Genomic DNA, 27,130 nt, shown 5'->3' with positions numbered 1-27,130 from the left:
AAATTACATGCTCTTTCAAATTTCATTTACGAGGTTTCTCATTATCTCACTTCGAAATGTTCAAAACATGAATCCCTTACCTCAACCAGTACTGTACAGTTTCTTTAATGTGGATACAGCAAAATGTAGATAGACAAGTGAAAATGATAATAACAATTTGATCAAATTATTTATGGACCTACATGTATGCCAGACAATAGCTCTGACCTCAGTCAGATGGACCTTCCCATTAGACTCAGATGTATCATTGCAGAGATCATTGCACTTCTGTGCATGGTAAAATGAACCATTGGTTTATGGTACATTTGTACTTTAATTGTAAGATATAACAACAAAGCAAATATGACAAATTTAAAGGTGTTGATATTGGATGTAGGTTACAAAGCTACTACTATGGAAGAAGGAAGCCTGGAATGAACATCTCAGAAGATCACAGTTATGAAACTGACAGTAAAGACTTGTCAAACAGACATCCTTTTGTTATACCCCCGCATACACGAAGTGTACACGTATAAGGGGGTATAGGAATCAGCGTGTGGTTGGGCGGTCGGGGGGGGGGGGTCCGTTGCAAATCTTGTGTCGCGAACTCCTACAGTTTTGAAGCAATTTTGATGAAACTTTTGGTACATGATGACATTGAGGTGTAGATGTGCAAGACATTTGTTTGTTGTGTTTGTTGGAGAAAGCGTTGCCATGGTAACCACAATTTTCCCAAAACATTGTGGAGTGAACTACTTCCACAGTATTTAAGCAATTTATTTCAAATTTGGTATGTATAATGGTCTATAGGTGTAGTTATGCAAAACACACTTTGTGTTTGTATCCGACAAAGCGTTGCCATGGTAACGGCATATCTTCTTAAAAATATTGTGGAGCGAACTACTTCCACAATTTTGAAGCAAGTGAACTCAAATTTGATGTGCATGATGACATTGAGGTGTAGATGTGCAGGACATGCTTTTTATGTTTGTCAGAAAAAACGTTGCCATGGTAACCACAATTTTTCCAAAACCATAATGGAGTGAACTACTTCCACAGTATTAACGCAATTTATTTCAAATTTGGTATATAATGATCTATAGGTGTAGTTATGCAAGACACACTTTGTGTTTGTACCCGACAAGGCATTGCCATGGTTACGGTATGTTCTTGAAAATCTTGTGGAGTGAACCACTTCCACAATTTTGAAGCAATTGAACTCAAATTTGGTGTACACAATGACATTGAGGTCGTACATGTGCAAGACATTTTTTTTTGTGTGTTTGTCGGAGAAAGTGTTGCCATGGTAACTACAGTTTCCCCCAAACCTTGTGGAGCGAACTACTTCCACAGTATTTAGGCAGTTTATTTCAAATTCGGTATGCAGGGCCTATAATGATCTACAGGTGTAGTTATGTAAGACACTCTGTGTTTGTACCTGGCAAGGTGTTTCCATGGCAACTGCACAAGGTACTCACAAGATACTAGTACACACATACACACAGACACACATACTGAAACACACGCACACATAACCTTTTATCAAACCCTGGTTCAATTCTTTTTCATAGGAATCTGGGCTGTGGGAGCGGGGGTATTAATCACCTTCGTAAGCAGGGCTCGACACTAACGGTGGCCCGGTGGCCCAGGGCCACCAAAAACGCACGTCGGGCCACCAAAATTTCAGAAATGAAGAATTTGGTGGCCTGATCGGGCCACCAAAAAAGGTCGGATGTTTGCCTTTGGGCCACCAAAAATAAAAGTTAGTTTGGAGCCCTGCCTTAAGTGATACTTCAAGTTAAAGACAGTTTTAAAAAGGTGGACTTAATAAACCTTTTAAACCTACAGAGCTCTGTATACTGTGTATTAGTACTGTCTCGTAGGTACCTGAAATTTAAATCTATGAACTTTGAAAATGAATGTTGAGTAGGGAAAATCTTCATGCATTTCATGCTATGCATCACAATGAAAATATAATTGTGCAAATAAATTCTACATCAGTTTTTCTATCCATTTGAATCATTCTATCAGTGGTAGGTAATGGTGACAGCAAAATTAGAAACTCATGAATTTTGTCTTGCTGGATTAGCTATACAAAAAATTACTGTAAAACATGATATTCGCAGCATGAAATTTTCGCGAATTAGAGCCAACGGCCTTTTTCATGGCATGAAATTTTCGCGAATTGCCACTGGCATTCAATGCATATAGTGTATACAAAAACTTCCGTGTGCATTTTAATTTCGCGAATCTTGGCGCTCGCGAAATTCGCGAAATTAAAATGCACGCGAACATTTCTCGTTTTACAGCAATCATGAAAATTTCCACTCCTACCTAGGGAGGTGAACCTCCCTGTCCTACCACATACAGTATCTGACAGCTTTGGCATGGTACTCATTTAGTGTATCCCATTGGAAACATCCACACGGTATTATTTTCTGTGACTTTTTTTTTTATTTTTGAAACAAATTAGCAGATCTTTCTCCTTTCTAGAGAGTTTGTACATTGTACAAGAATATGGTTAACATACAACTGTATGTACATGTACTTTATGTTGTGTAATTCAGGGGGCAAGTCTAAGATAAGGTCCCCTCAGAAGGCAAAATTTCATCTTTGCTCAATATTGACATGTTTGGTATCATTTTGAAGCTTATGAGTTGAAGTTTTGATTCCCATGGAGGAAAAAATTATATTATGTAAATTTATGCAAATTTCAAGGGCTTGATTTGCATAAATGTGAAGTACAGCGTTACGTATGGGACATTTATAAAAATTCATATATATTCAAAGGAAAGCAAATGGTATTTGATTAATATGTGGACATAAGAAGTTCATCAAATAGTTTAACTTGGTATGAAAATTTAGGGATTATGCAAATGATTATGCAAATTAGCTCGTGTCCTATAATGAGATGTCCCATACGTAACAAATTGAGGTCATTTTGTTAGGTTTTCTCTGAAATTTCTGAGGTTATTTGAATGCCCTTTTGGAAAGTTCTAATTTATTGTTTAGAGAAGTTGAATATCACAGAAAAAAAGAAAAAACAGTAAAAGAAATATTTTTTATTAGGCAATTAAATAATGTTACGTATGGAACAAATGCGTTACGTATGGGACATCCTCATACATATTGCATGTGAATGCATGTACATGTAGCTAGCTGGGAGGGTCTCTCAGTACACAAATGGTCAATCATCCTGAAGAAAGCATCCCAACTTTGAAGCTACATACTTTTGAGTTATAGACACTTGAAACAATACATGTACTTGACTGAACAATTTTCAGAAAGGGGGAGGGGGAGATGGCAAAATACACAATGAAAATCAGCATTAAAGGGATGGTATAGTTTTTGTAGAAATGGGGATTCAGTTTTCAACATTTTACCAGATGATTGGAAACCAATTATATGAATTATTAAAGAGCATTACAATTCTAAGACTAGAGGAATTCAAAGTTTATTTGATGGAGATCCAATTTGAAATGGCTGAGATATCAACAACCAAAAAAATAAAAAGTAAAATGAAGTGGTCCTAATAAAAAATGTGACCCACCTTTTGCTAGGACACCACGTTTCTGGATATCTCAGCCATTTCAAAACAGATTTTGTCAAGTTAACTTTGAATTCCTCTTAGAATTGTGTGCTATTTAAATATTTCATAAAAGAAGTGCTAATTATCTTGTAAAAGTTGAAATCAGAATTCCCATCTGAACCAGAACTGTACAGTCCCTTTAAGTAGAGACCTCTGATTTAAAGGGTACTGAAACCAAATACACAAGCAGATTGAAAAATTGCAGTTCAACTACAAGTATATTGGGTACTGTTCACCACACAATGTACAGCTCTAGCTACATTGTAGCTGCATTGTATAACACATGTATGTGATGATAATGAAGATGTTAATTCAATTTAGTGTTTTTTGTATCATTTTTTTTTTTGTATTCCAAGTGCAAGACAAATTGTCCTTACTAAGTTTTCAGTAGTAGCCATGACAAAAATCATGGGTATACACTGTACATATCGAGGTGTGACTCGAATCAATGACCTGATTGCTAGACAGACATCATATTTCCACTCGATTACTGGGGTTCCACGCAGTAGGTATTGTATATTTATTAAAATTAATATTTTTTGTGTCAAGTTGTTTTTTATTGAAACTGAATGGCAAACTGTCCTTCATCAATGGAAGTAAACACTTAACTATTCGATTTTTTAGTAGTAACTATCCTGATAAAAATACAGGGCATACATACTCAGGTTGGTCATAAAAATATAGAATATATATGTTTAAAGATTATGATGGTATTAAATATTTGAGGCATATTGTTCCCTTGACAATCTGGATCAGTATTTGAGTAATTTCAACTGATTCTACCTCAATAATAATGCAAAAATTTGTTTATGGGTATTTTACAAAATTATTTTGCAAAATACCCATAAACATGGTTCTCCACACACTAAACGAATGGGGGACAAAGTGTCCCATACTTAACAAGCTGTCCCATACGTAACACGTCATGTCTGTCTTTAATTCGAACCTGTAATTAGAGCTTTTTGCCTCATGACATGAAACTTACCTCTGATAATCTTGACTGTTGTGACTTTCATCACAGTGAGTTACAAGTTGTAGAATGAAATACTTTCAGAGAGTTTTGAGGTTGAAAAAAATGTTCAAAAAAACAAAATTTTTCTGATCCCATACGTAACGGCACATATTTTCTCTTCTAGAATATAATTGTGAAGGTCATTTTTCTCCATCTTTTACATGATTATACTTCTCCTAGATATCAATCACCATGATAAAGTTCAATATGATCAAAGGCCATTAACACTATTTTTCAGGTCATAAAAGTCTCTGAATGTCCCATACGTAACATGCGCGTTATCTTGGACTCGCCCCAGGGCTGAGCACAGCAGACACACAATGGTTCACTCTAAAAGGCTGTATGCTTGAGAAACCCTGTTTAGAGAATTATCCCTTTCTGGATTTGGTGGACTGGAGAGAAGCCTCTTCAAAATAAAACCAAGCTGTGAATCACTGAAGGCGTGTCTTCATCAGCCCGAAGTTTCAAAATAGCGCGCTATCTTGCGGTTACCAAACTAGTCCGATGTCAAAATAGCGCGCTATTTGTGTAGTGAAGACGCAAATAGCGCGCTATTTGATCGGGAAAATTTTCCCCAAAATCTTGGTCTAGTTCATGAACTAGAGCGCTAATTCGTGAAATAGCGCGCTATTTCGGGTGCGTCTCCATCAGCCCGAAATTTTCTCGATCCCTCCACGCTTCTGGTTAGCCAGCTGGCGCATGTACAAGCTAGTGATTGTGTATTTATAGTGCATACACTCACGGCATATTCAAGGATCACATGTGTGTACTAGGCCTACTGTTGTTGACATCTTTAAAACCAGGGAGGTGATTCCGTGCATGCTAGCTGTTTTTTGTAAACTTCTCCTTCTGGTCCACTCTACCTTAGCTAAAGATTCTTGCAGATTGTGTGTATTCTGGATTTGTTTAAAAATTGCAATTCGTTCATTTCATATAAGATGTGTCAATGGACAGAAGAGTAGCGTTATTAATATCCCTTTGGAGAGAATTTGGACTGCTCACCTCCCTGTTTGTAGTATCGTACATACGGTGTTGTAGGAGATTTTGAGCGGGGAAATCCACTTTCGAACAGCGAGCTAGGTAGAGTAATGATGCAAAGTGCGCATGCGTCAATTTTCGGACTAATTTCCTGAAGTAGGCTGTTCGAGCTGATGAAGACGCACATTCGCTCTATCGGGCTATTTTCTAAGACCGCAAAATTTCCTCCTAGTTTGAACTTCGGCTGATGAAGACACGCCTAGAGTGAATTCAGAGCAAACTGTTTTGCCATAAAAGAGATTTCTTACACACACTGAAGTTTCATTTTGTTGACATCAACATTTCTTTATAATGCCTCCTTTACAGTGATATGAAAGTATTTCATACTTCAAATCACACAAACTGAAGGAACATTTAGGTGCCATACGTATGGTAAAGATTCTTGTGCAACGGTACCTTTATATAGTGAATGCCATGATGAACAGTCAAGCAGTTGGATAGCAAGAATCATGAAAGTGTACAGATGGTGTAAGAAATAATTTTTAACAGAACTACAATTTCTGCATTGAGACTCCATTCAAGATTAATTCCAGAGTATTTATTGTTGCCATAAAATGGGTCAATCCTTTCAAACAAATCTTGGAAACATAAAGAAAAAGACACGGTCTTGGAAAAATACTTTAAAAAATTACGTCACTATCTTGTTACTGATGCACCATGTACAATGTAATACGTCTGTAGGACTTTGTGTACAAACCTATACCCATTGGAAGTCATGCTACATGCGATGTATGTGGAAGTGGCAGTCGGTGAATCGTTTATATCAGATTGCTTTAATATTTCATACAATTCTATTCGCATCAATATCACATGAAATTTTTTTTACCCTCTGGATGATATGTAACAATTTTTTTTTAAATTTGTTGTCCATATCTGCACTGAATAAAAAAAAAAAGAAAGAAAGAAAGAGAAGAACAAGAACAAGAACAAGAAGATAATTAGACTTGCGACCTGAGTTCATTTGAGTAGGGGTATGATACAAAAGCAAGAAGTTAAATAGCCTCCACTGGAGCACAGATCAAAAAGTTTATAGAAAAAAAAATATTTTTGAGAACAAAGCCATCCTCTTTTTAGTTATAGTGATAAACAGGCTCATTTCCTGGAAAATCTTAGCTTATGTGATACTCAGTATTTTAAACTTAAACATCATTTCAGTCCCTTCCCCATCACCACTTCCTCAGGAAGAATTAAAAACAACAACAAAGAAACATAATTTAATATCACTCTTTTTCACACTTTATATTATACAAATGATGCACAGGATAGAGTGTGTTAGTGAAGGTGCGGCGCGCTCAAGAGTATTGACAATGGTGCGACATGCACGAGGCGCAGCCGAGTGCATGTTTGCAACCGTTGTCAATACTCGAGAGAGCGCCGCACCTTCACTAACGCCACGAAATAATCCTGTGCATCATTTGTTTTATAAAATGGGTCGAAAACTAACAGCATTATTCACGTGCCTTTGTGGGATAATACCAGTCAGCTACATGTAGCACTCGCTCAAAAGTCAAGATGTCCGAAGATGTTCGTCCCAAACATTTACGCACGTCGCACTCGGAAATCCCGCACATTGTACTGTACGTACGTATAAGAGTATACGTACGCCACGTACTGTTATGCACAAGAAAGGCCGCCGGCTGTTGTGACAGCCCGCGGCCCGAACTAGAAGTTGTTTACAGGATTGACAGTGCGTATAGTAGCGCGTGACGCACTTGTAACAACTGATTGAGTGCGCACTGCTAGTGTAAACATTGTGACGTACGTCAGGCAGGGAGGTGTTTTAAGAGAGACTCTTCTTAGTGCATACCTGAAGAAATTAATGCACGCACACGTGACTCATTTCAGCGCTTCCAATTGGCTACATTCTTGAACCCATTTTATAACTAAATCTAACCCACTGAGGATAAGCTGATTTTGCTGGATGTATTTTTCATAGACACCTGCCCAAGTATACTCAGGACTAGTACTGAACAGGTTAAGAACTGACATCACAGCCTCATGAATGATCAAATTGCATTCAGCAAAATTGTAATTCATGAGAGTACTTGTAACAGTAAGTAGGTATGCAGTAAAGTGGTACTAGTATGTCAATACAAGATGAGTGCACTGAGATAATGCATTAGAAATGTTCCTCTGACATTTTGCACTCAATTTTACAGAACAATAATGTATTGTGTGTGTGGAGAAGGTATGGCAGCAACCATTGTGTGTCTGACTGGTTGGCAAAGATAATGGCTGGGTTGATGAGTCCAATTGCGCCTTGAGCACGTTAACTACATGGAACTGGCCCATTATAAGTACCCTGTATTATTATTCATTATTATTAATTAAAATATTACAGGCACTCAGTACACAACATATTTGTCTCACTAAAACCTAATGGCATAGCCTTTTTTCCTGTGTTATATTCAGCAGCAAATGAGTCTCCTTAGTCTTCAGAGTAAGGCATTTTATTTCATTTTCTCTCCCCTTTACAGTTGACAAGAAAGAATTACAACAATGGTGAGTAGACATGTTTCTTTATTTACTTTTTGTGTACATTCAACAAAATTCAGGAAAAAAGTAGACTTTTTCAATACATTTTTGCAAGAACTGCATTTTTAATTTGTTTAGTTTTTGATAGAATACAAATACTATATTATTGTTTTAAAAGCTTTAGGTGAAAAAGTAGAATTTTGGTATTCTTAATTCATTAAGTGTCAAGTGTGATATGTCCTGAGCTGAAACATCTTGATATGAAATGTTGCTAATTAGATCAGTTTCTTTTTAAGTATGATGTGTTTTGCAGTTGAATATTCACATTCAGCACTTTTTATCATTATATTCTAACTCGCGCATCTTGTTGATGGGTAGTTTCTGATGGCTGTTTTAAGATAATAATGATACAACAGGGGTTAAAGATGACATTTTGAGAGGGTGGATAACCTTCTCCTAGCCATCCATCGGCCTTAAGAGTGTCTGCCATGGTCATGAGAAAAAAAAAAAGAAGAAACAAAAACAAAACATGAAACCATTCAGCAGGAAGTTGGGCTAAGCTATTGACTTGTTGCCATGGATACCATCCCCTGTTAGCGGACATCAATCCATGCTGAAAATGTCAGTAGTCCAGGATGGATGGAAGGATCCTACTGAAGGCTCAGGGAGGAGGATCTGAATGTTGCGTGGACATTACTCTCATTTTTCCCCCTTGTTTATGAGAGGAACTGCCACCAATCTTTCATTTTGCGAATAATTTGTTTTTCCTGCTCACATCAAAGATACACTGTGTAAACATGTTCTTTCCTCTAAAAAAAAGAATAGGTTAAAGAAAGATTTGATTAAAAATAGAGAAAACCTTTTTTGCAAACCCAACTGAAGGACAGTCTTGTATTATATGTTGACTATAACATACAAAGTAAAGATGAACAAGCAAGAGAGTAAAAGTTTCAGTAGAAAGAAATGTGTGTTGTAAATAGTAAATTAGATTAAAAGGTAAAATGCAGTCATACTCACAGTCTCACAGTTGCTGGCACATGCTCTGAACTTCTTTTTTTTTTTTTTAATTCATGTCCTTGATATCACATCATTCGAAAAATTCTTGTGAAGTAACAATGTGATCCATGAACAAAGAGACCAGACCAGTGGGAAGGTGATTTAGGTGATCCCTTTATCTGATTACCTGGTATTACTGAAACTACATTACAGCATCACTGTTTCATTGAAAAAAAATTGTGGTACTTGACAATCTTATAACTTTCTCATTTTTCCCCAAATTGTAATGTCCAGGGTGGACATTCTGTTTGACTTTAAAAAAAAAAAAAAATGGAGGAAATCTTCCCCTGAAATCTAGATCTATGCAAATATCTGGTAGAACACCTATAGTACTAGCTGATTCACAAGCATATTATGTCCAAGTTTGCTAATTGTTTGTACTTGTACCAGTTCTGCGTAACACTACATTTTTGCCAGATTTGGCTTGTATTCCATGATATGCTGGTCAGAATTCACTACACTTTTCAAACTAAATCTCTAGAGTAACAATCCCCTTCAACCTGCACCCCATCTATCTAGTCTGCAAGTATCTGTAGACATGAATGGGACATTTTTGTTGCTTTATATTAGCATGAAATGTATGTACTTCCTTCTGATCAAATTGTTAAATGGTGAAGTCAGTCAACAAATAATTTGATCTTTGCATCTGATAGTTTTCTGTTTTAGTTTTTGTAGTTCATACTTGTAAGTAAGTTTCATTTTAGATAAGCTGAATTTGATGTCAGGAGATAGCAGTATCATATTGACTGAGGAAAAGTATGGTTTTTAAATCATTTTGTGTGGTTGCTATTCTTATTAAATTTCCTTTGTATGAAGAATTTTACAATACTGTAAAAGTCGCCATTTTCCCGCGACTAATTTTTTGCGCTTGGCCGGGTAAGAAGAATTACAATCTGTACGCGTGTTTTTAATTCCGCGGAATCAGGACATCAACTACTGGAACATATGGCATGCAAAAATATTTGCGTGCTTTTATTTTCGCACTAGCTTCTGGTTGCGAGAAATGTGCAAAAATTTCAACACCGCGAAAATTTCCACTTTTACAGTAATTGTGAGTACTATACCAGGGTGGTGCACCAGGGGTTATAGCATGTCACAGCAACATGCTGAATTTTCAAGATGTGGACCACCCCAAAATTGTCCTGTCATTATGGAGTGAAACCTTAGCAGGATAGAGTACCTCCTGTACCTTGCTCAAAATTTCCTTTGGCCTTTAAAATTATTGGTGTGTGTGTGTGTGTGTGTGTGTGTGTGTGTGTGTGTGTGTTTGTCTATAAGCATTTCTGAAAATGTGCTGAGATTTAGAAATTTCTATGAAGTTCATTTGAAAAATGTACCTGACATTTTGTGGGAGCTCTGGGATATACCAATAAGTGTGGGTTTGTGATAGAAATCCAGTTACTTTGTGATCTGAAAAGTGTGTCTCTAGTTTTTCCTCACCTGTTATTTTTGTACATTCGCAAAAACAAAAAACAAAAATGAGGAAATACAGGTACTGCAGAGTAAAGTGAAAAGGAAATGAAAGATGAAAAGTAAACATGAAGTGACTATATGAATAATCTGTTGAGAGAAGTTCTTTAATTTTACCCTTCAAGCTTATATGAAACCCCTGTCTATTAGAGACAGGGTTCAAATTAAATGTCAAAGCTGTTTACAATGTAATACCCATCATTTACAAGGAGTGTCTGTTGTGATGTTAACTCATTTGCCAGGTGTCTTCTTGTCAAGGAAGCTTACTGCATAGTATCCTCAATTACAAAACTTTATTATTATACCTTGTATTTGATACATTTTTGCTTCCTTCAGTAGACATTCATGGCTTTTTTCATTGCAACAGATTTACCAATTGCCCTTCATCGACACAAAGCATAGATTATTCAGTGTTTGGGAGTAATAGCTACATATGATGAAAAATCATGGACATCCATACTCGGGTGGAACAGACATGTCTACATGCTGATTACTAGACAGGCGTTACATATATCCACTAGACCACCAAGCTTCTGCCTGATAGCCAGTGATACAAGGTCTTCTCCCTCATAGCAGCTTTGTTAAGAAGGAAGAAACAATCAAAGTGTAACGAACATTGGAAACGTGAGCAAAAATTCAGTCCTGAGTGAATGATAGTGAGAATTGGTCAGTAGAGCTGATGAGGATGGCAGCCATGTGTAATTTTCAAAATAGGTTAAAAAAAAAGAAATCAACACCAATTGTGATGTCATCGGGGGCTTTACCTTTCAAATCTGCATGTTTTACACAGAGGTGAAGAACAAACTTCACCGCACTTGCGTCATCACTCTATAACTGCTATTTTTCACTGGCCTCTTGGGCTGTGTAATAATACCCAGTGGCTTTTCACAGTGTTTACACTGGATTAGATTTTCACACCAAGCAGTCATAATGTGGACCAGTAATGGCAGTTGTCAATATCTGTCTAGATGAGTGAACTTGCCAAAATAGGATTATTGCTACATTTGCGTATGCAGCTCAGAGAATGTTAGGAGGGTTGCCACCAGGGAGAGTGATTTTACCCTCCAAAGAACAAATCCATGATGTGACAGCAGCTGTGGGTGAGAGAGGGTGAGAGTTGTATGGTTGGTTGTATGGTTGAAGCCCCTGAGCCCAGGGAAAGAAAAGGGAGCAGTGTGGTGTACAATCTGGGGGGGGGGGGGGGGGGGATGAAGACGAGGTCAAAGAATTCTATGTATCATCCCTACAAACATTCATTTGATGACAATATTACTTCCACACTAAGTATTTGCCCAATTTTCTGTCCAGTTCAACCAATATTTGTATCCATGGATGCAGAGAGTCTCATTCTCTTCCTTTGCCATTATACAACATGAATGTAGCCCTTTAAAGTGTAGTCCAGACTGATGTACACTTTGTATTACATTCAAATGCTTGCTGATTAGATATTGTATAGAGCTGTATACATTGTTACTGGGTATAAGCAGCCTTCAGTCTGAAAAAGCAACTATTCTTTAATGCCACAGGCTTGTTTCAAAAAGAGTGCCGCCTTTTAATCTGGTCAAATGGAGTTGATTGCAGTTTCTATGCCAACTACCCGAATGCTTTGATTAGACTGGTTTTAGCCTTGGTTCTAATGAAATGGATGGTAAATCCTGTCATGGAGGACTCCATGTTATAGGGACTGTACAGTACTGGTTGAGGTGGGGATTCATGTTTTGAACATTCCTAAGTGAAATAATGAAAAGCCTCTTATGAAATATGAAAGAGCATGTAATTTTAAGAAGGATTCAACGTTTATTTGATGAAAATTGGTTTTCAAATGGCTGAGATATCAAAAAAAGTTCTAATAATAAAAGTCGACATGCCACAACTTTATTAGGATCTCTTTGTTTCACCTTGTTTTTGGAATCTCAGCCATTTCAAAACCGATTTTCATCGAATAAACTTTTGATACCCCTTAGAACTGCATGTCTTTGACATCTCATAGAGTGGTTTGAACTGAATATCTCGCAAAACATTAATCCTTACCTCGACTGGAACTGTACACACCCTTTAAAACTGTAACAGGAGAAGTATTCTGACCTCATACATTGTAGATCTCACATTTATGTAGTACCTGTAGTTATCAATCTGAGTTGGACTGATTTGATTGCTCAGAGCATATTATGATCAGTCTTGATGTACCAAGTACATTTAGTAGGCACTGTGTAGGTGGTATATTGATGTCCTGAAGGAAATCAAGATCATATTAGCTAGCTGGACTCTCTGAATCCAAACCTCAAATTTGGTTACTTTATTAATGTGTCTATCTTGGGGTATAAGCAAGTGAAAGTTATCACTGGGGTATATATCCAGTTTTGTTGCACAACCACTGTAAAAACAGTGCCATCCCTGTGTGAGAGAACACACATTTTCCTCTCCCTGAAACATTGCAATGGAGTTTGAGCCTAGAATACCCTTCAATACATTTGAAGGATAATGTAATGTGTACAAAAATGCTTTGATATGTTTTGAGTTTTGAATTTGACTTTTAATAAATGTCAAAGTTCAGCCACATAATTGTAATGTACATGCCTCGCTGTTGTTGTTGTTGTTGCCAAGGTTTGGGGGAAGGGGATCCTTTCTTTCATTCTGTACAGGAAATCTTAATCCGAATTTACAGATCTGTTTGATGTGAATTCAATATAAAGATGTAGATAGTTTTGGTCCATTTGATATCTGGTGTCCTTTTCAAACTCAAAGTGCCAAGTAAAGCATTGTGGGGCTATAATCAGAAAAATATGGTGAATTATTAAACCATCAAAAATTATTGGTAGTGGTACTATGGGGGTCTGACAAACGTACATTCACGACAACCTGAAGGAGGATAGGAAAGACAGCTAGGTGTAGGAGGAAGCACCTGTACCTAATGTTTCAGGCTGTAGGCTGATAGGCTTGAATTGGGAGAGCGTGAAATTGAGTGCCACTGCCTTCAGGGTTTCAGGATTTTACCAAGGAGATACATTAGCTCGCCTAGTACCTCCTTGGTATTGCCACCCTTGCAAAAGCCATTGTCTCAATAACAAGAAACCAAGTTGCGCTTTCCACATACAGTGTGTAACATCAATGTTGTCTGAATTCAGAACTGAGAGGAAATTACTCTCAATACCCCCCCCCCAAAAAAAAAAAGACCACCACCACCAACAACAACAACAATGTAAGTTCTTTCTGTCTGAAGATGTGTGCACATTACCTGGAGGAATTAAAACATAAAGTTCTAGAAGAGAGAATATTGTGGGCAGAATGTAATATGTAATAGAGCTCTGATTCATTGACATACAATGCATTCAGTGGATTGTCCTAAAATCAGATGAAGGGCAAATGCATCAGAGCACTGTACGTATGTACAGAGTATAGTGTACCACAGTTGTGTAGAAAGTGCTGGCAGCAAGCTTTCTGGGCTTATGCTGTGCCATCATGGAGTTAATAGAATACGCCTGTGGAAATGTGGATGTAACAATTGCTCTAATATACAGGAACAGCAGTCTTCACACTCCACCGTGGGGTAGGTTGGCAGGCGCAACCCAGATCATTGGCACCGAATATAATGACTCCGGAGTCAGGGAAGTTTAGCTGACTGTTACCCTAAGACTTTCTGAGGGTTCACATACTTAGATTACCACTTTCTTTTTTTTCTGTGGTTGCATTATCAAAAGTAGAATCATTATATTCTTTCAGTTTAGTAGCATTGGTCATGATGAACTCATAGTTAATTTTTATTAGACTTGATTTTGTTATTTGTCATCATAGGAGTGAGACTGACTTCAAACTGTATGTTTGTTCTGAGCATAGAATGGATCAAAAGTTGCAGTGCTATTTACTGTATTGTGTCTCAGAGTAGTTGTCATTAATGCCTCAGTAGATTATTGAGAAAAATTCCATTAAAACATAGTTAGATTTTCCATTATTTCCACAAAATGCCAAATAGACACAAGAGAAATCTTACAAAAGTTGGACGTTGAATAGGTCAAGGCATCTTTCCTTTTATTTATTTATTTATTTGTATAAAGAACACACAAATGCGTCATTTGTAACACACACTTGCACACAAACAAATTCCAGTATGGGTAGTGTAGATTTTGTCAAATTTAACATTTGAAAAGAAAACAACAATGCAAAGTTTGTTTCAAGGAAGAGGCCTTAACATTTTTTTATTAGAAGTGCTCTCAAATTCCACAGCTAATAGGGATAATACAATTTATCATAATCATACAAATCACAAAAATTCTCTTCCATTTTTTATCATTACTATTGTTTTTCTTCTTTTTTTGACCATGAATGTACCAGGGGCTTGATGTATCAGGCACACACTGACACAGAGGGATAAGGGGACCCAAGCTCTCAGATCACAATCTCAATTGGAAGTCTTTTACGGCATGGCTCCCAGACTATTATAGGGCTGTCAGATGAAATAGTTTGCTTATAGCATCAAACAAAGGGAATAAATAAAATCAGTTAAAGGTAGACCCATATATATCATATGCTGGAGTGTGTCGTCAGCAGACCACTGGTCAGTGTCATGTACAGACTACCAGTCAGTGTCATTTTTAATAGACCACCGGTCAGTGTCATGCTGCTGTGATTATGACACCCAGTCTACAATGTCCATCCTGTCTGATAGTAGCCCAATCTGCCGCAAAACAGGTTTCCTGCACTTATATTTATGATCAATGGGTTGGAGCTATCATAGCATATATCAATGGAAAGCAAAAGTGACCCTGAGAACTGATACACCTAGTGAACCACTTTGCAGCATTTTGATGAACAATATGCATGTAAAATATGATATATGTGTAACCTCATTTTTTTTTTTCATATAGGTTTCTGCTTTCTATCTGTATTTATTTCTCTTCTGTGGCATGTATTCAGCTGACTGTTGCTTTAACCCATTCTATACTGAATTCTGAAATCCCTACAGACTTCATACACAGGCTACCAGGTTCCCGTATGGAACGGGTAAACTAATAATCCCTAATAGATTTCAGCAAAGTCAGCTACAGTATACTCCACAAATTCCTTTTAAGGCCAGTGCATCTATTTGTTGTTATAACTTCTAGCATTGTAAATATACTTTTTTTTTCTTTTCTTTTTTTTGCCAAGAGCCCCTACAATTGTAGTTTTGCAACCTGCTTTTCACTTCTAAAGATTACCCCTGGTATCAAACAACAAAATTGTATAATAATTCTTAGCAATTATCAGCTCAAACCAATGCTAGTCATTGGTGTTTTACTAGAGAGAATATGGATGAGTGCTTTTATACCTTATTACACCATATAGTATGAGTAGTGAAGACATTCAGGTGTTATGACACTACAGTCCGACCTCAGTCATGTAGCCATGACTTTTCTGGATCTCTCCATTATCTGGATGATGGCTAGCACATGATTATCTTTAGCATTGTTATGTGCTTTCAATGTGGAATCTTACTTAACCCAAATACAAACCAACAATTTTTTTTTGCAAATGTTGGACAATAAAAACTTTGGGACACAAATGTGATCACTGTGATACCATGTACATTGACTGTCCCTAGAGGAAAATGTATGCTGCTCATCTGGATTGTCTTATGAGGGAAATTATAAGAGAGAGTGAGAGAGTCCTTCCAGGTTTGATTATCTTTACTTGGTAGTAGACTCAACAAAGGCAAACAAGAGTGATTTTTTTTTTCATTATTTCATTTTATTTCTATATCATATGAATTATGAAAATTCAAATATATCATAGATAGTCACAGTAAGAGCAACTTGACAGTGGCTTGTGTATACTACAATACAACTCGCTTGCACGTGTTGTGCTTGAGCGTACAATACCAACAGCAGTAACAGTGTTTGTGCATGTATGATAAGTGTGAGAAGCTATACATCGATAGAGTGTAGCATCTACATACTTTCTCACTGAAGTGGTAATGTTTGTTCCCTAACTTCATTGGGCGTGGAAGACTTCTTGATATCAGTCACAAATCTCCATGAAAATGCACTGATCTGACATTTAATTTCACTCTTGACATCGACATTTGACAGCCCACCAGATTTTCATTAAAATGTGTCTTTATATTTCAATCATTTTAAGGTAGACACCACATTACACCATCCACTCCAGACAATACATTGTACTCAAAGTCTCCTGTGTACTGATTTAATCCTCCTCTCATAATTCAATCTTCTGTACTGCCATCCATGCGCTGAGTCCCAGCTTACTAGTAATGAACAGTATTCTGTTACTTGGAAATTCTGCTTCACACAATATTCATGAGCCTTGCAGGTGTTTTAGTAGATTGCTTTTCATTGTGACCACTCTACCAATTCTCTCGATGCATGGTGCATAGTGAGTCCAGTGAAGTGTACCGAGGCGGCACCACTGAAAGCTGCAGTTCATGTCACCAAATGACTTGTTTTCATTGTAGTATTCAATCAATCAAGGCATAGAACTGCACAATATTATTTCTTTATATGCATACACATGTACTTATCATTCCTCCGTTTGAGTGTACACTAAATGCAAAGAAATTTTGATATAAAGTGTTTGTGTTTTTTTTTACAAACCTCTTATTATTGACATAAGTGTATTGGTTCAGTATTTTAAACTTTTTGGTGACCCATTTGGGCCACTAAAATCTTTGTATTTGAAGATTTGGTGGCCCAAAATTGAAATATAGTGACCCAACATAAAAGGAGATATATAAAACTTCATCATGAATTGTAGCTGCCCGATTTGGTCACCAAAATGTAACCTTTTTGGAAATTTGGTGGCCCAACAGCAATTTCTAGTGGCCGTGGGCTACCGGACCAATGCTAATGTCGAATTCTGCCTTCAATTACAGTGAAGAACAAGAGGACTTGAAAATGAATTGTAAATATGTTCCGCCAAGAAATGCCCATAATAGAAATTTGTGTTAATTCAGCATGACATGGGCAAACCAGAAGCACTGTTGTTCAAACACTGGTTGCCATGGATATAGGGTTACTGTGAGCCCCACTGCAAACAGGCTGCCACATACTGCATACAGTCAGGCATTCATACAGTACTGCGTAGTCTCATATTGCTTGAGAGCACATGTGGCAATACCTGTCCCTTAAAGTTTGTTATAAAAGTAGCAGACAAGAAACTTGAGGAAATGTACTGTAGGTTTTCACCCAAACCAATAGATTTCTTTTTCTTTTTTTTTTCTTTTCTTTTCAAAAACATCTGCAGCTTATTAAAACCACTTTATGTAAACTGTAGGTTTTTGCCAGAACAATGTTTGATTGTATTTTTTTTCCAGTCTTGTTGAATATCACAGATGAGATTAAGTTTTCACAGTGTCTCATTTTTCACTTGTGAAGAGCAGTGCAGCTGGCACAGTCACTCACACAAATCAAATAAACTCACAAGTCTCAATTTCATGTTCATTAAAACTTCATTTGATTTCTTCAGAGTTTTACACCTACAATTGTAAAGGTGCACTTACAGTTACAGTGTGTATAAGACCTTGTGACTGCTAACTTGTGACCAAAACATTATTTCCTTGGTATTTCAATGTATGGTGCACATATAGGTACAAATACAAGAATTGTGCAGTAATGACATGCTCACCTCAACTAGAATAGAACTGACTGGTTCTGTCCCATATCACTGTTTTATGGATCAATTGAAACCCAAGTTCCATAGTTTTATTACATTCTCCTACATTTCAGCTAAGACTGTTCGATGTAACCTATGGTGATATCACTCTGTCTGATTTAATCTATGGTAACATGACTCTTTTTGTATACAATGATTTAAGCTATGAAAAAGTTATCTGAAGTCAAGTGTAATGTGGAATGGATTTTTTTTTTCTTTAAACACAGCCTTTCACATTTAAAGACTATATTGGAACCATCAAAAATGTCCCACATCTAAGCAGTGGGAAGCATTGCAGGAACATGAAGTGATGTAAAAAGTGACTTTTGATATGATTTAATATTTGATTAAATTTGCATTATTACAGGCATAGAGACTTCATGAAAGACTGTCCAAGTGGTGCCTTGAGGAAAGAAGTAAGTCTCTATTTTGTTTTCTTTGTTTAAGGAAAAATGCTGTCTCTATCTTCATAAATCCATTGTTGTAATGTCATTCCTGGGTTTACTAAACAATATGGTGTTTTAGTCGGAATGGTTAAGGAGAAAGGAATGTTTCTGGTCAATTTATTTATGCTGTTTTCATTTCAGTTAAAATTTTACTTAAATGATACTTCTCACAGTTCTGAGTACATTGCAGCCATTGCTCATCTATAGGCTTAATATTATATAAATGCCCAATGCTTTGTATGGCACATACTTCAAGAGCATGGTTGTTGCAAATCAGAAAACAATGTTGTGGGTGGCTACTTTTATGTTGGAGCAAAGAATAAGGATTATCTCTTTCCCATTTCTGTTACCCATCTTGCAGAAAATGATAGACTATGCACTTTTGTCACAAAATGTACTATATATTGGTATATTGATGATTTCACAAATATTGGTTGACTTTCAAAATTCAAGAAAATAAACTACACAATAGATGCTGTGTACAGTCTAAGTAACATACTGCATCATTCAATTTTATGATAGATTGCTATCCAATTGATTGGGTTAACATTGTGCAGCTTGTGTAATGTCTGCTAGTTCACTTGAATCACTCTCACTTGTCTCAGTATGGAAACCATGGGGCACAGTTTACCTGGTGTGCAATCTGCTCAGAACTGTTTCATAGAAAGGGCACCTAATACAAAGCAAGGTCACCAAAGGGTGCTAATTAATATGTGCCACATCACTTCCCAGTATGTGTTATACAGCCCCTCCTGCTCCCCTATCAGTGGGTGGGTACCTGCTCAAACTTCCTCTCCATTTCCTTAAGAGATTTATGGCATATCATTTGATGACAGGTTAATGGCAATCATCACCTACATCACAACACAGCTTGACATCTGATAAATGTGCTTTGCAAATAATATTAACTGTGAAATTTATAGATCTCCCACCAACATCATCGGTTGCCATTGATGGCTTTAAAGACACACTCAAGAACAACAATATTTTGTATTACTATCTTTTAAGCAAAAAGCAAACAGTCATAAGCTGCATTTACACTTACTAACATAGCGATTGTTAAAATTGCGATATTTTGGTTCCACCGTTTACACTTGCGCAAAAGCACGCGAAGTTTGAGCTTCAAGAAACATCGCAATTTTTTTGGTCGGTAGTGCGCATGCGTAATTTACCTCTTTGCAACACGGTAGCTGAGTGGAAGTATGCGCTATTCTGTTCGTTTTCACTGCAGTGCAGTATATTTTGATCACAGCTAGCTGGTTGGAACGTTGAGCCAGGGCTTTTTATCAGTACAATGCACCAATGCACACATAAATTTGTGCTTCTCGAGACTGTTTACTTACGGTAAAACTATATAGCTTGCTATTAGTTCACATACGTAGTAGGTGTGTAAAACTTCATGTAAGTATGGAAAAGTTGATGACAGCAGCATTCAGGAGGATCATGAAATTTCGCCGATATGACGAAAGTGCATGAGAAGTAGGACTTGGAAGTTAGGACTGGTATTTTATCAGGCGACAGCAAGAACTCACACTTGTTACGTACTCCTGTATTCCACAAACAACGTATATCGAGAGCAGTATGGGCACTCCCACAATCAACGCATTTCTGGGAGAACATTATTTTGTTAAGTCGTCATGGGGTGATGATACGTGGTTGGAGAACTTCAGGTTTGCTACTAGTAGTAGTTTTCACGTACTAGTTTCATCAGGGAGAGTGAGGTGAGAGACCACGAGCCAATCGAGGATCGGCCGTTTAGACCTGTACACTGTACCGTGTACTTAGTACTCTGGCCAGTGACCGACGTACTCTCTACACGTTCCAAAGAGGGATCGGGAGCGCGCGTGAACTCCCGATGCAATCCGATACCGAAAGTCACGTGATGAAAAATCGCGATATTTCTGCAGCTTGGGTTTACACTCGCAAAAAAAATCGCACTCCAGCTGGCGATTTTTCTGGCGATGTTTCGAGGGCGTTTGGGTGTAGTTACTTAGCAACTTGCACCCAAATGTCGCGATTTTAGAAAAATTGCGATTTTTCCAAGTAAGTGTAAATGGGCCTAACACCCTGCTATCATCCAGTCCCATTCTTTAAAAAAAAAAATTCTAGTTAACTCCTTGTTTGTATGTTTGTAGGTTTGTTTGTTGATAGTGAATTCCAGCCAGATTTAATTTTGCAGGAGAGTGAAAATAATGCATATAATGTCTTGCCTGTTCTTTATATCAAAGGCACATATATTTGATTTCCAATTTCCCTGCAATGAGTGCCGGGTTGGTTGGTACCACTTTTAACTTTAATACTTGTGACAAGTTCATATCTTCATATGATGTACTGTATGAAAGAGATGCTTCCAAGATCAAACTAAGACACATCAACTGAAAATTCCTGTGCATTTAATAGTAACAATGACAAATTACTTGTGAATATATTTCAGATGCCCAATTTGGTTTTGTATGATTGGTATTTTTAGCACATTTTCCCCTATATAGCAACTTTGGTTTCTCACTACATGTAGTGTGTAATATCCGTTCTGGAAATATGGAGAGAGAGAGAGAAAAAAAAAAAGAATTTGCAAAGCAAACCTCATAGTTCTTTCATATTGTGTGCTGTGGTAGTAACACCAAAATAGACGATTAAATGCCATGATTATCGTATTGAAGTTCAAGTGAGATCGTGTGGAAATTTGAGACTACACAAAATCTATAAATAAAACTTAAATGAGGGAACCAAACTTAAGAACTGTTCTAAAGCATAATAGCGATAGTTACCATAGATTCTGCTAATGTGTGTTTCGAAGGTTTTGCCCTGCTTGCAGCCTTTCACCTTGTAGAAACAAATTGCCCATGATGTTTTGTGCCACTGTAAACATCACGTTGCTTACACACAGACAATTCATGTCTTGCAGTTAATACACCCTGAGTGTATTTTAGCATTAACTCCTTCTTCTGTTACCATGGCTTTTGTGTTATACACACATGTGTGAAATGAAGGGTAAATAAGACGGTGTACTTCACTGCCCCTGTACTGCCAGGCAGCTACACATATTTGTTTTGTTTCACTTTCCAATTAATCATCTCCCTCTCCCTGCTGTGTACCAAGCCTGAGTGTGACACCCACAGCCTTAATAACCTGAGAGAGCTGGTAAACAATGATCAGCTGCCATCAATCGACTACAGCTTGCCTTGTCTTGATTTAATTTACTGGTGATTAGAACGATGCGGGGTGCAGGGATGCGTAATGTAGAGAAGAGAGAAGGAGACCCGTGCACTGCAGTGGTGGCATTTCCTGCACTACATCTTGTTTTAAGCCTGCACTCACTGATAAATATTGCACAATTGTTGATGAAGCTTGAGGATTTTGTGTCAGGAGGGAATCTATTCCCATCAAGAAATTTGTGTTCAATGAAGGTAATGAAACAGAAACAACAACTCCAAGAAAGTTGGAGTGAATTTTAGACAAATGAGCAAGAATGTTTTGACAATGGAATTGTTGGTACGTCAGCAACCACGGTGTCCTTCTGATGTCTCAAGATAGTTGTTGTGGTCATGTGACTTCTATGTCACATGTAGGAAACTCCTTTAGAATCAGTTTGTGTATGAAATGGCTGGCATGCATTTCAGAAAGAAATAACTTTCATCGTTAAATTTATGATTTAGAAATTATGCTTGCACATCCATCTACTGCCAGTTGAAGTTAATTGCTGCAAGCATATCCAAGAAAAGTGATATTTTTGGTCTTTTGAGATGATGAGTTTGATTGTGTTAGTGGCATCATGATGAGAAACCAGGATGATTGATAGCGCAATGACATGCCATACATCAAGATACAATGTATGTAGTAGATTTTTAACCCTTTTACATGAGAGCCAATTGTTGCTGTCAGTTCTCAGCAATAAAACCCTGCACCAATATTCCTTCTTCACGATCAATTTATAATTATGATGTTAAAGTGAATCCATGACAAACCAATTCTATTTCGTAACACTGCTGGACAAGCTGTGCATACACTGTAAAATATATCAGTGTACATTCAAATAGCCTTTGTTGACTCAAATGATTGAAAACCAGAACTATGGGATTCATTCATTCATGATCAAATGGAATGAATGTATGTTAGTGCCTATTAAAAGTCAGTGATACCTATCAGCCATCCATAGATTATACTTCAGTCATGAGAAAGCATCATGTGTGCATCATGTGATGAATGTAATTTTTCCTTATGATTAGACACTTGTAATCAAAAGTATTTATTGCTTTCTATAATGTACTATCCCATCTTAGCAGAGTTTATCTATTCTATGTTTCATGGTACTATCGTATCTTCCATGAGGAAATTAACACATGTGCTGTACATACATGATTGATGTTTACATTTTCAGTTGTCATTTTCTACATTTTTCTTGTCTGCCCAGGAGTTCCAAACCATCTACCAACAGTTTTTCCCCAATGGGGATCCTTCCAAGTTTGCTGCATTTGTTTTCAATGTCTTTGATTCAGACAAGGTAAGTTTGTCTAGATGGAATTTTTGTAATGCCAGAGAGAAAATATGCATGTTTGTGTGTTTATGTGAGTGTGTGAGCACAGAAAACCATGGATAAAATTTTACAACACAGCCAAAACTTAAGACTGTTACTTTGATAAGCTGAAAGGATGATCTTTAATTCACGGTGTCATTCAAAAAGAGATGTTATTGTTATAATGTCTGATGTTGTGCATTCCTTTTTTTATAATCAATCATGATTTTTGTATTTTCTGTTTTTGTATTTTCCCTGGTACTGTGGCTACTTATAGCAAGTGAGAAATTCCTGCTCAGAGTTCAGCCTAGAATGAGAGTGAAAACTTAGAAACTTTAAATCTGAATGTAGAAATGAAAAATGCACCAGAGCATTTGTGAATCACCTGATACAATACTGTGCAGCCATGAACATCACCATCAGTGCTGTTCTATAGACACAGTATGATTTCATCTGTAAACATTTCAAGTATGAAATGTCATCCGCATCAAATTGACTGAAGCTCTAGATGCACTTTTGACATGGTTCAGGTCTCTTTTTATATCACATATATTCACTTCTTTCATTCCTGAATCTGTGCCTTCAATAAGTCAGAGCTGATAAAGGATTATGATCAGTTTTACAACAGTAAAACTCACTGGAAATATTTTAAATGGGCAGTTATTTCATGTAGCAAAATATCTCTCATTCATTTGCAGCTTGATATCAATTTCTACTCAAACTTTTCCTTTGTGACATTACAACAAAACTTAAATTTGTAAAAAAAGGAAGGAAAAAAAATAAAAAGAGAAAAGAAAAGGTTGATCTGTGTGTGTGTGTGTGTGTGTGTGCAATTCTTACTGCTAGTTTGTGTATACATGTACAGATGTACATGTATTTTGTTTTTTACTCATATTTTCTCAGAAAGCTGCAGAAAGTGCACATAATTCAGTCAGATATACTGTAATCCATTCATCTGCCACAGGAGACATGCTAACCTGTGACATTACCCGTACTAATGAGTGTGATCCACTTTGCACCATGGAGGCGCTCACTTGAGATTTGTCTAGTCAGGTGTTTGCAGCCTGTGATTTCAAGATGCTTTAGAGGGTGATTCACACCATCACTCTAAACGGACTTAAGATCACTTCAGACTGGTTTAGGAGGAGAGTGTAAATCCTCAATACTTCTTCCCCAAGTGGTGTTCTACTTAGGAGAGATGGCATGACAAGATGTCTAGATGATGCTGAAATGTAAAGGGGAACAGTGATTACACACACATACATTGTATGTATACATGTGATGTGAATATACTGTAAAACATGATAAATTTTCGTGAATTGGAGCCGACGGACTTTTTTGTGGCATGAAATTTTCGCGAATTGCCACTGGCGTTCAATGCATATAGTGTAGGCAAGAAATTTCGCGTGCATTTTAATTTCGCGAATCTTGGCGCTAGCGAAATTCGCGAAATTAAAATGCACGCTAGGATACATTTCAACTTTCTCATGTCATATTTATGGTTTGTTTGATGATAACCTCCATCTCCATTGTGTTAAGAGTATTTTACTCACAGGGAATAATTTTCCTGGTATCGCATAGCAATTTGCTATGCATTTTGGTATTACTGCTATGCAAAATGTAATGTGCATAGCAGTTTCATTACATAGACTTGTATACCATTTTGTTGAAAATGTATGTCCATCGACAAAAATTGCTGTTCAATTTCGAGAAGGAAAATTATTCCCTGACTCAGTTGTGTGGAAGAGTGTAACATGCCACTTTTTTAAAGCAATAAGAACTGCACAAAAGTACAGTAGATTGGGTTTACCTGAACACTATGTCCAAATTTGATGAGAAAGTGATACAGTGTGATGCTAAAAGATGGTCAGTAAACCACTAACTGTGCAGAGTGAACTGAATCCCCATTCTAGGCAGAGCAGTTTGCTTACATTCACTGCCTAGCCAAGCTACAGTCTGCTCCTAATGAGGCAGTAGGCCTTGTCTGCTGAACACTGGCAGGGTAGTAAACGAAAAACAGTGTAATTGTAGCTGAAAAAGGCAAGTTATCTATGACAGTGAGAATATTTTGTAATGATCAGTCTTTTAAGGACTAAGTGAGTTTTAGCAATGACCTCAGTCATACAGGTAAGCCTTGATTTCTAGCCAAGGATGGGGGGGGGGGGGGGGGGTGCATGATGGCACACTCACAATACTTGACATTCAAAACTTCATATGAAACCTATAGATGACAGCACTCAAGTTATTGTAATGAAATTTTCAGAGCTTTGCAGTTTTATACAACTGCTCTTGAGGTTTTGATTTTGGCCAGCTAGGGACCATGTACCCCTCAGACTGAATACTAAGGCATGAAAGTGATGTTACTCAAGTTCAAACTGTAGATGCTATGAATTACTCTTTTCAATTTCATACAGGCTGTAGAGATCAATGAATGAGTACCAGATTAGTAGCATAGGGATAAAAGTTGTTTAAACCTCATTAAACTTTGTACAGTTGAACTTGAAATACCTGTCTGATTTGAAGCAATATAGTATTGATACAGTGAAGCTGCTGTAAACCAATGATTAAATCATTAGGATGTCAAATGTAATACTGTGTTTGTCTTTATTTGAATTGAATTACATGTCTGTCATGAGCTGCATCTTTTGAACTAAATATTTACTGAACGGCATTAAATACAAAAAGGAGGAAGTTGATGAGATTTGGATACCTACACTCTGTACTTGTTTTGCAAGGAATGCTTTCTCTTACAGCCTACCCTACACTGTAGATGTCACACTGACTTCATAGTACATTTTTTTTTTTTTTTTTTTGGGGGGGGGGGGCAATATTTTCATGTTAACATACTTCGATATCATCATTATTACTTTGCTTTCCTTTGTCAATCTCCAAAAGGTTATTCTTAACATCCTACTGGGAATAATTTTGCTTCTCAAATTTGATTAGCAGTTTTGATCAGTGGGAAAATGCTTCAAACAGAGTTTTGTACAGTCCTGAGATATGTACAAAAAAACTAATTTTGTATATAAAGCAGCCACATCAAAAAATGCATAGCAAATTGTGGTGCAATATCGGAAAAATTATTTCCTTTCCTATTTTACTGTGTTTCAGAGATATTTCAAAACATTATCCAAGAAATGATAAATGAACGCATTCCTTATTCATGTGTAATCTGAAAGTCATGGAAAAGGCGAATTTCTGTCAGGCTGTAATTCAACTGAAGGGAATTGAAATTTTCTTGTTTGGTTTGTCCTGCAGTGATGAATTATTCCTCATTTCTAATCATGCTGATAGCAAGCCTTGTATTGTGATGCATCATAGGGGAAAACAGAGCGGGGCTTGAATTGATTTCCTCTTTCTATCATGGGACGTTAAATGTGTAATGCTTAAACTCTGAAGAATCACATTCTGAGTAAATGGATGAGACATGTGTAGCCTGTGGATGAAAGATGGAGGATGAATTGAATTGAAAAAAACAATATGAGCTTGAGTATTTCTGGCATGAACTAGAAAGCTGTTATTCCCAAAGAATCTGGGGTTGAAATGCTTGCATTCTGAGAGCTTTTAAACTGCAGATGCCTGAGAGAACAAGCACCCAGGATTTAAACTATGACATACTGTACTGTAAATTTATCGCTTATGGAACTCAATTTCTTAAATCACATGAAAAATCACAATTTGTGTGTATGTTAGTGTAAGGAATTTCGATATAAGAGAAGCATTACAAATGAATTGCATGCTTGACTAAGAATCCATTACAGTCTTAATTATTCTTGCTGCTGCAGGATTTTGTCCTCAACATTTAACAGGCATTGCATCAGTCATAATGTGCTAGATTTCTTTCAGTTCTCACAGCGATGGATATTCAGTTTAGTTACATTTTGTGAAAAGAATGTTTTATTTCCAAGGGG

General features: G+C 37.0%; 1 protein-coding gene across 1 annotated transcript in view; it reads left to right on the top strand.

Annotated features, from left to right (window-relative positions):
- Positions 1-27,130, top strand: part of LOC140240693 (uncharacterized) — a 69,594-nt gene that overhangs the window by 4,393 nt on the left and 38,071 nt on the right. The window contains exons 2-4 of the mRNA XM_072320450.1: positions 8,096-8,120; positions 18,628-18,676; positions 23,118-23,207. Coding sequence (XP_072176551.1) covers positions 8,096-8,120; positions 18,628-18,676; positions 23,118-23,207 — 164 coding nt within the window. The remainder of the gene's footprint in view (positions 1-8,095; positions 8,121-18,627; positions 18,677-23,117; positions 23,208-27,130) is intronic.

The sequence above is a fragment of the Diadema setosum genome, chromosome 17, assembly GCF_964275005.1.
Source record: "Diadema setosum chromosome 17, eeDiaSeto1, whole genome shotgun sequence".
NCBI lineage: Eukaryota > Metazoa > Echinodermata > Echinoidea > Diadematoida > Diadematidae > Diadema > Diadema setosum.
The sequence above is the reverse complement of the archived record's forward strand: the minus strand, read 5'-3'. Positions and strand labels throughout refer to the sequence as shown.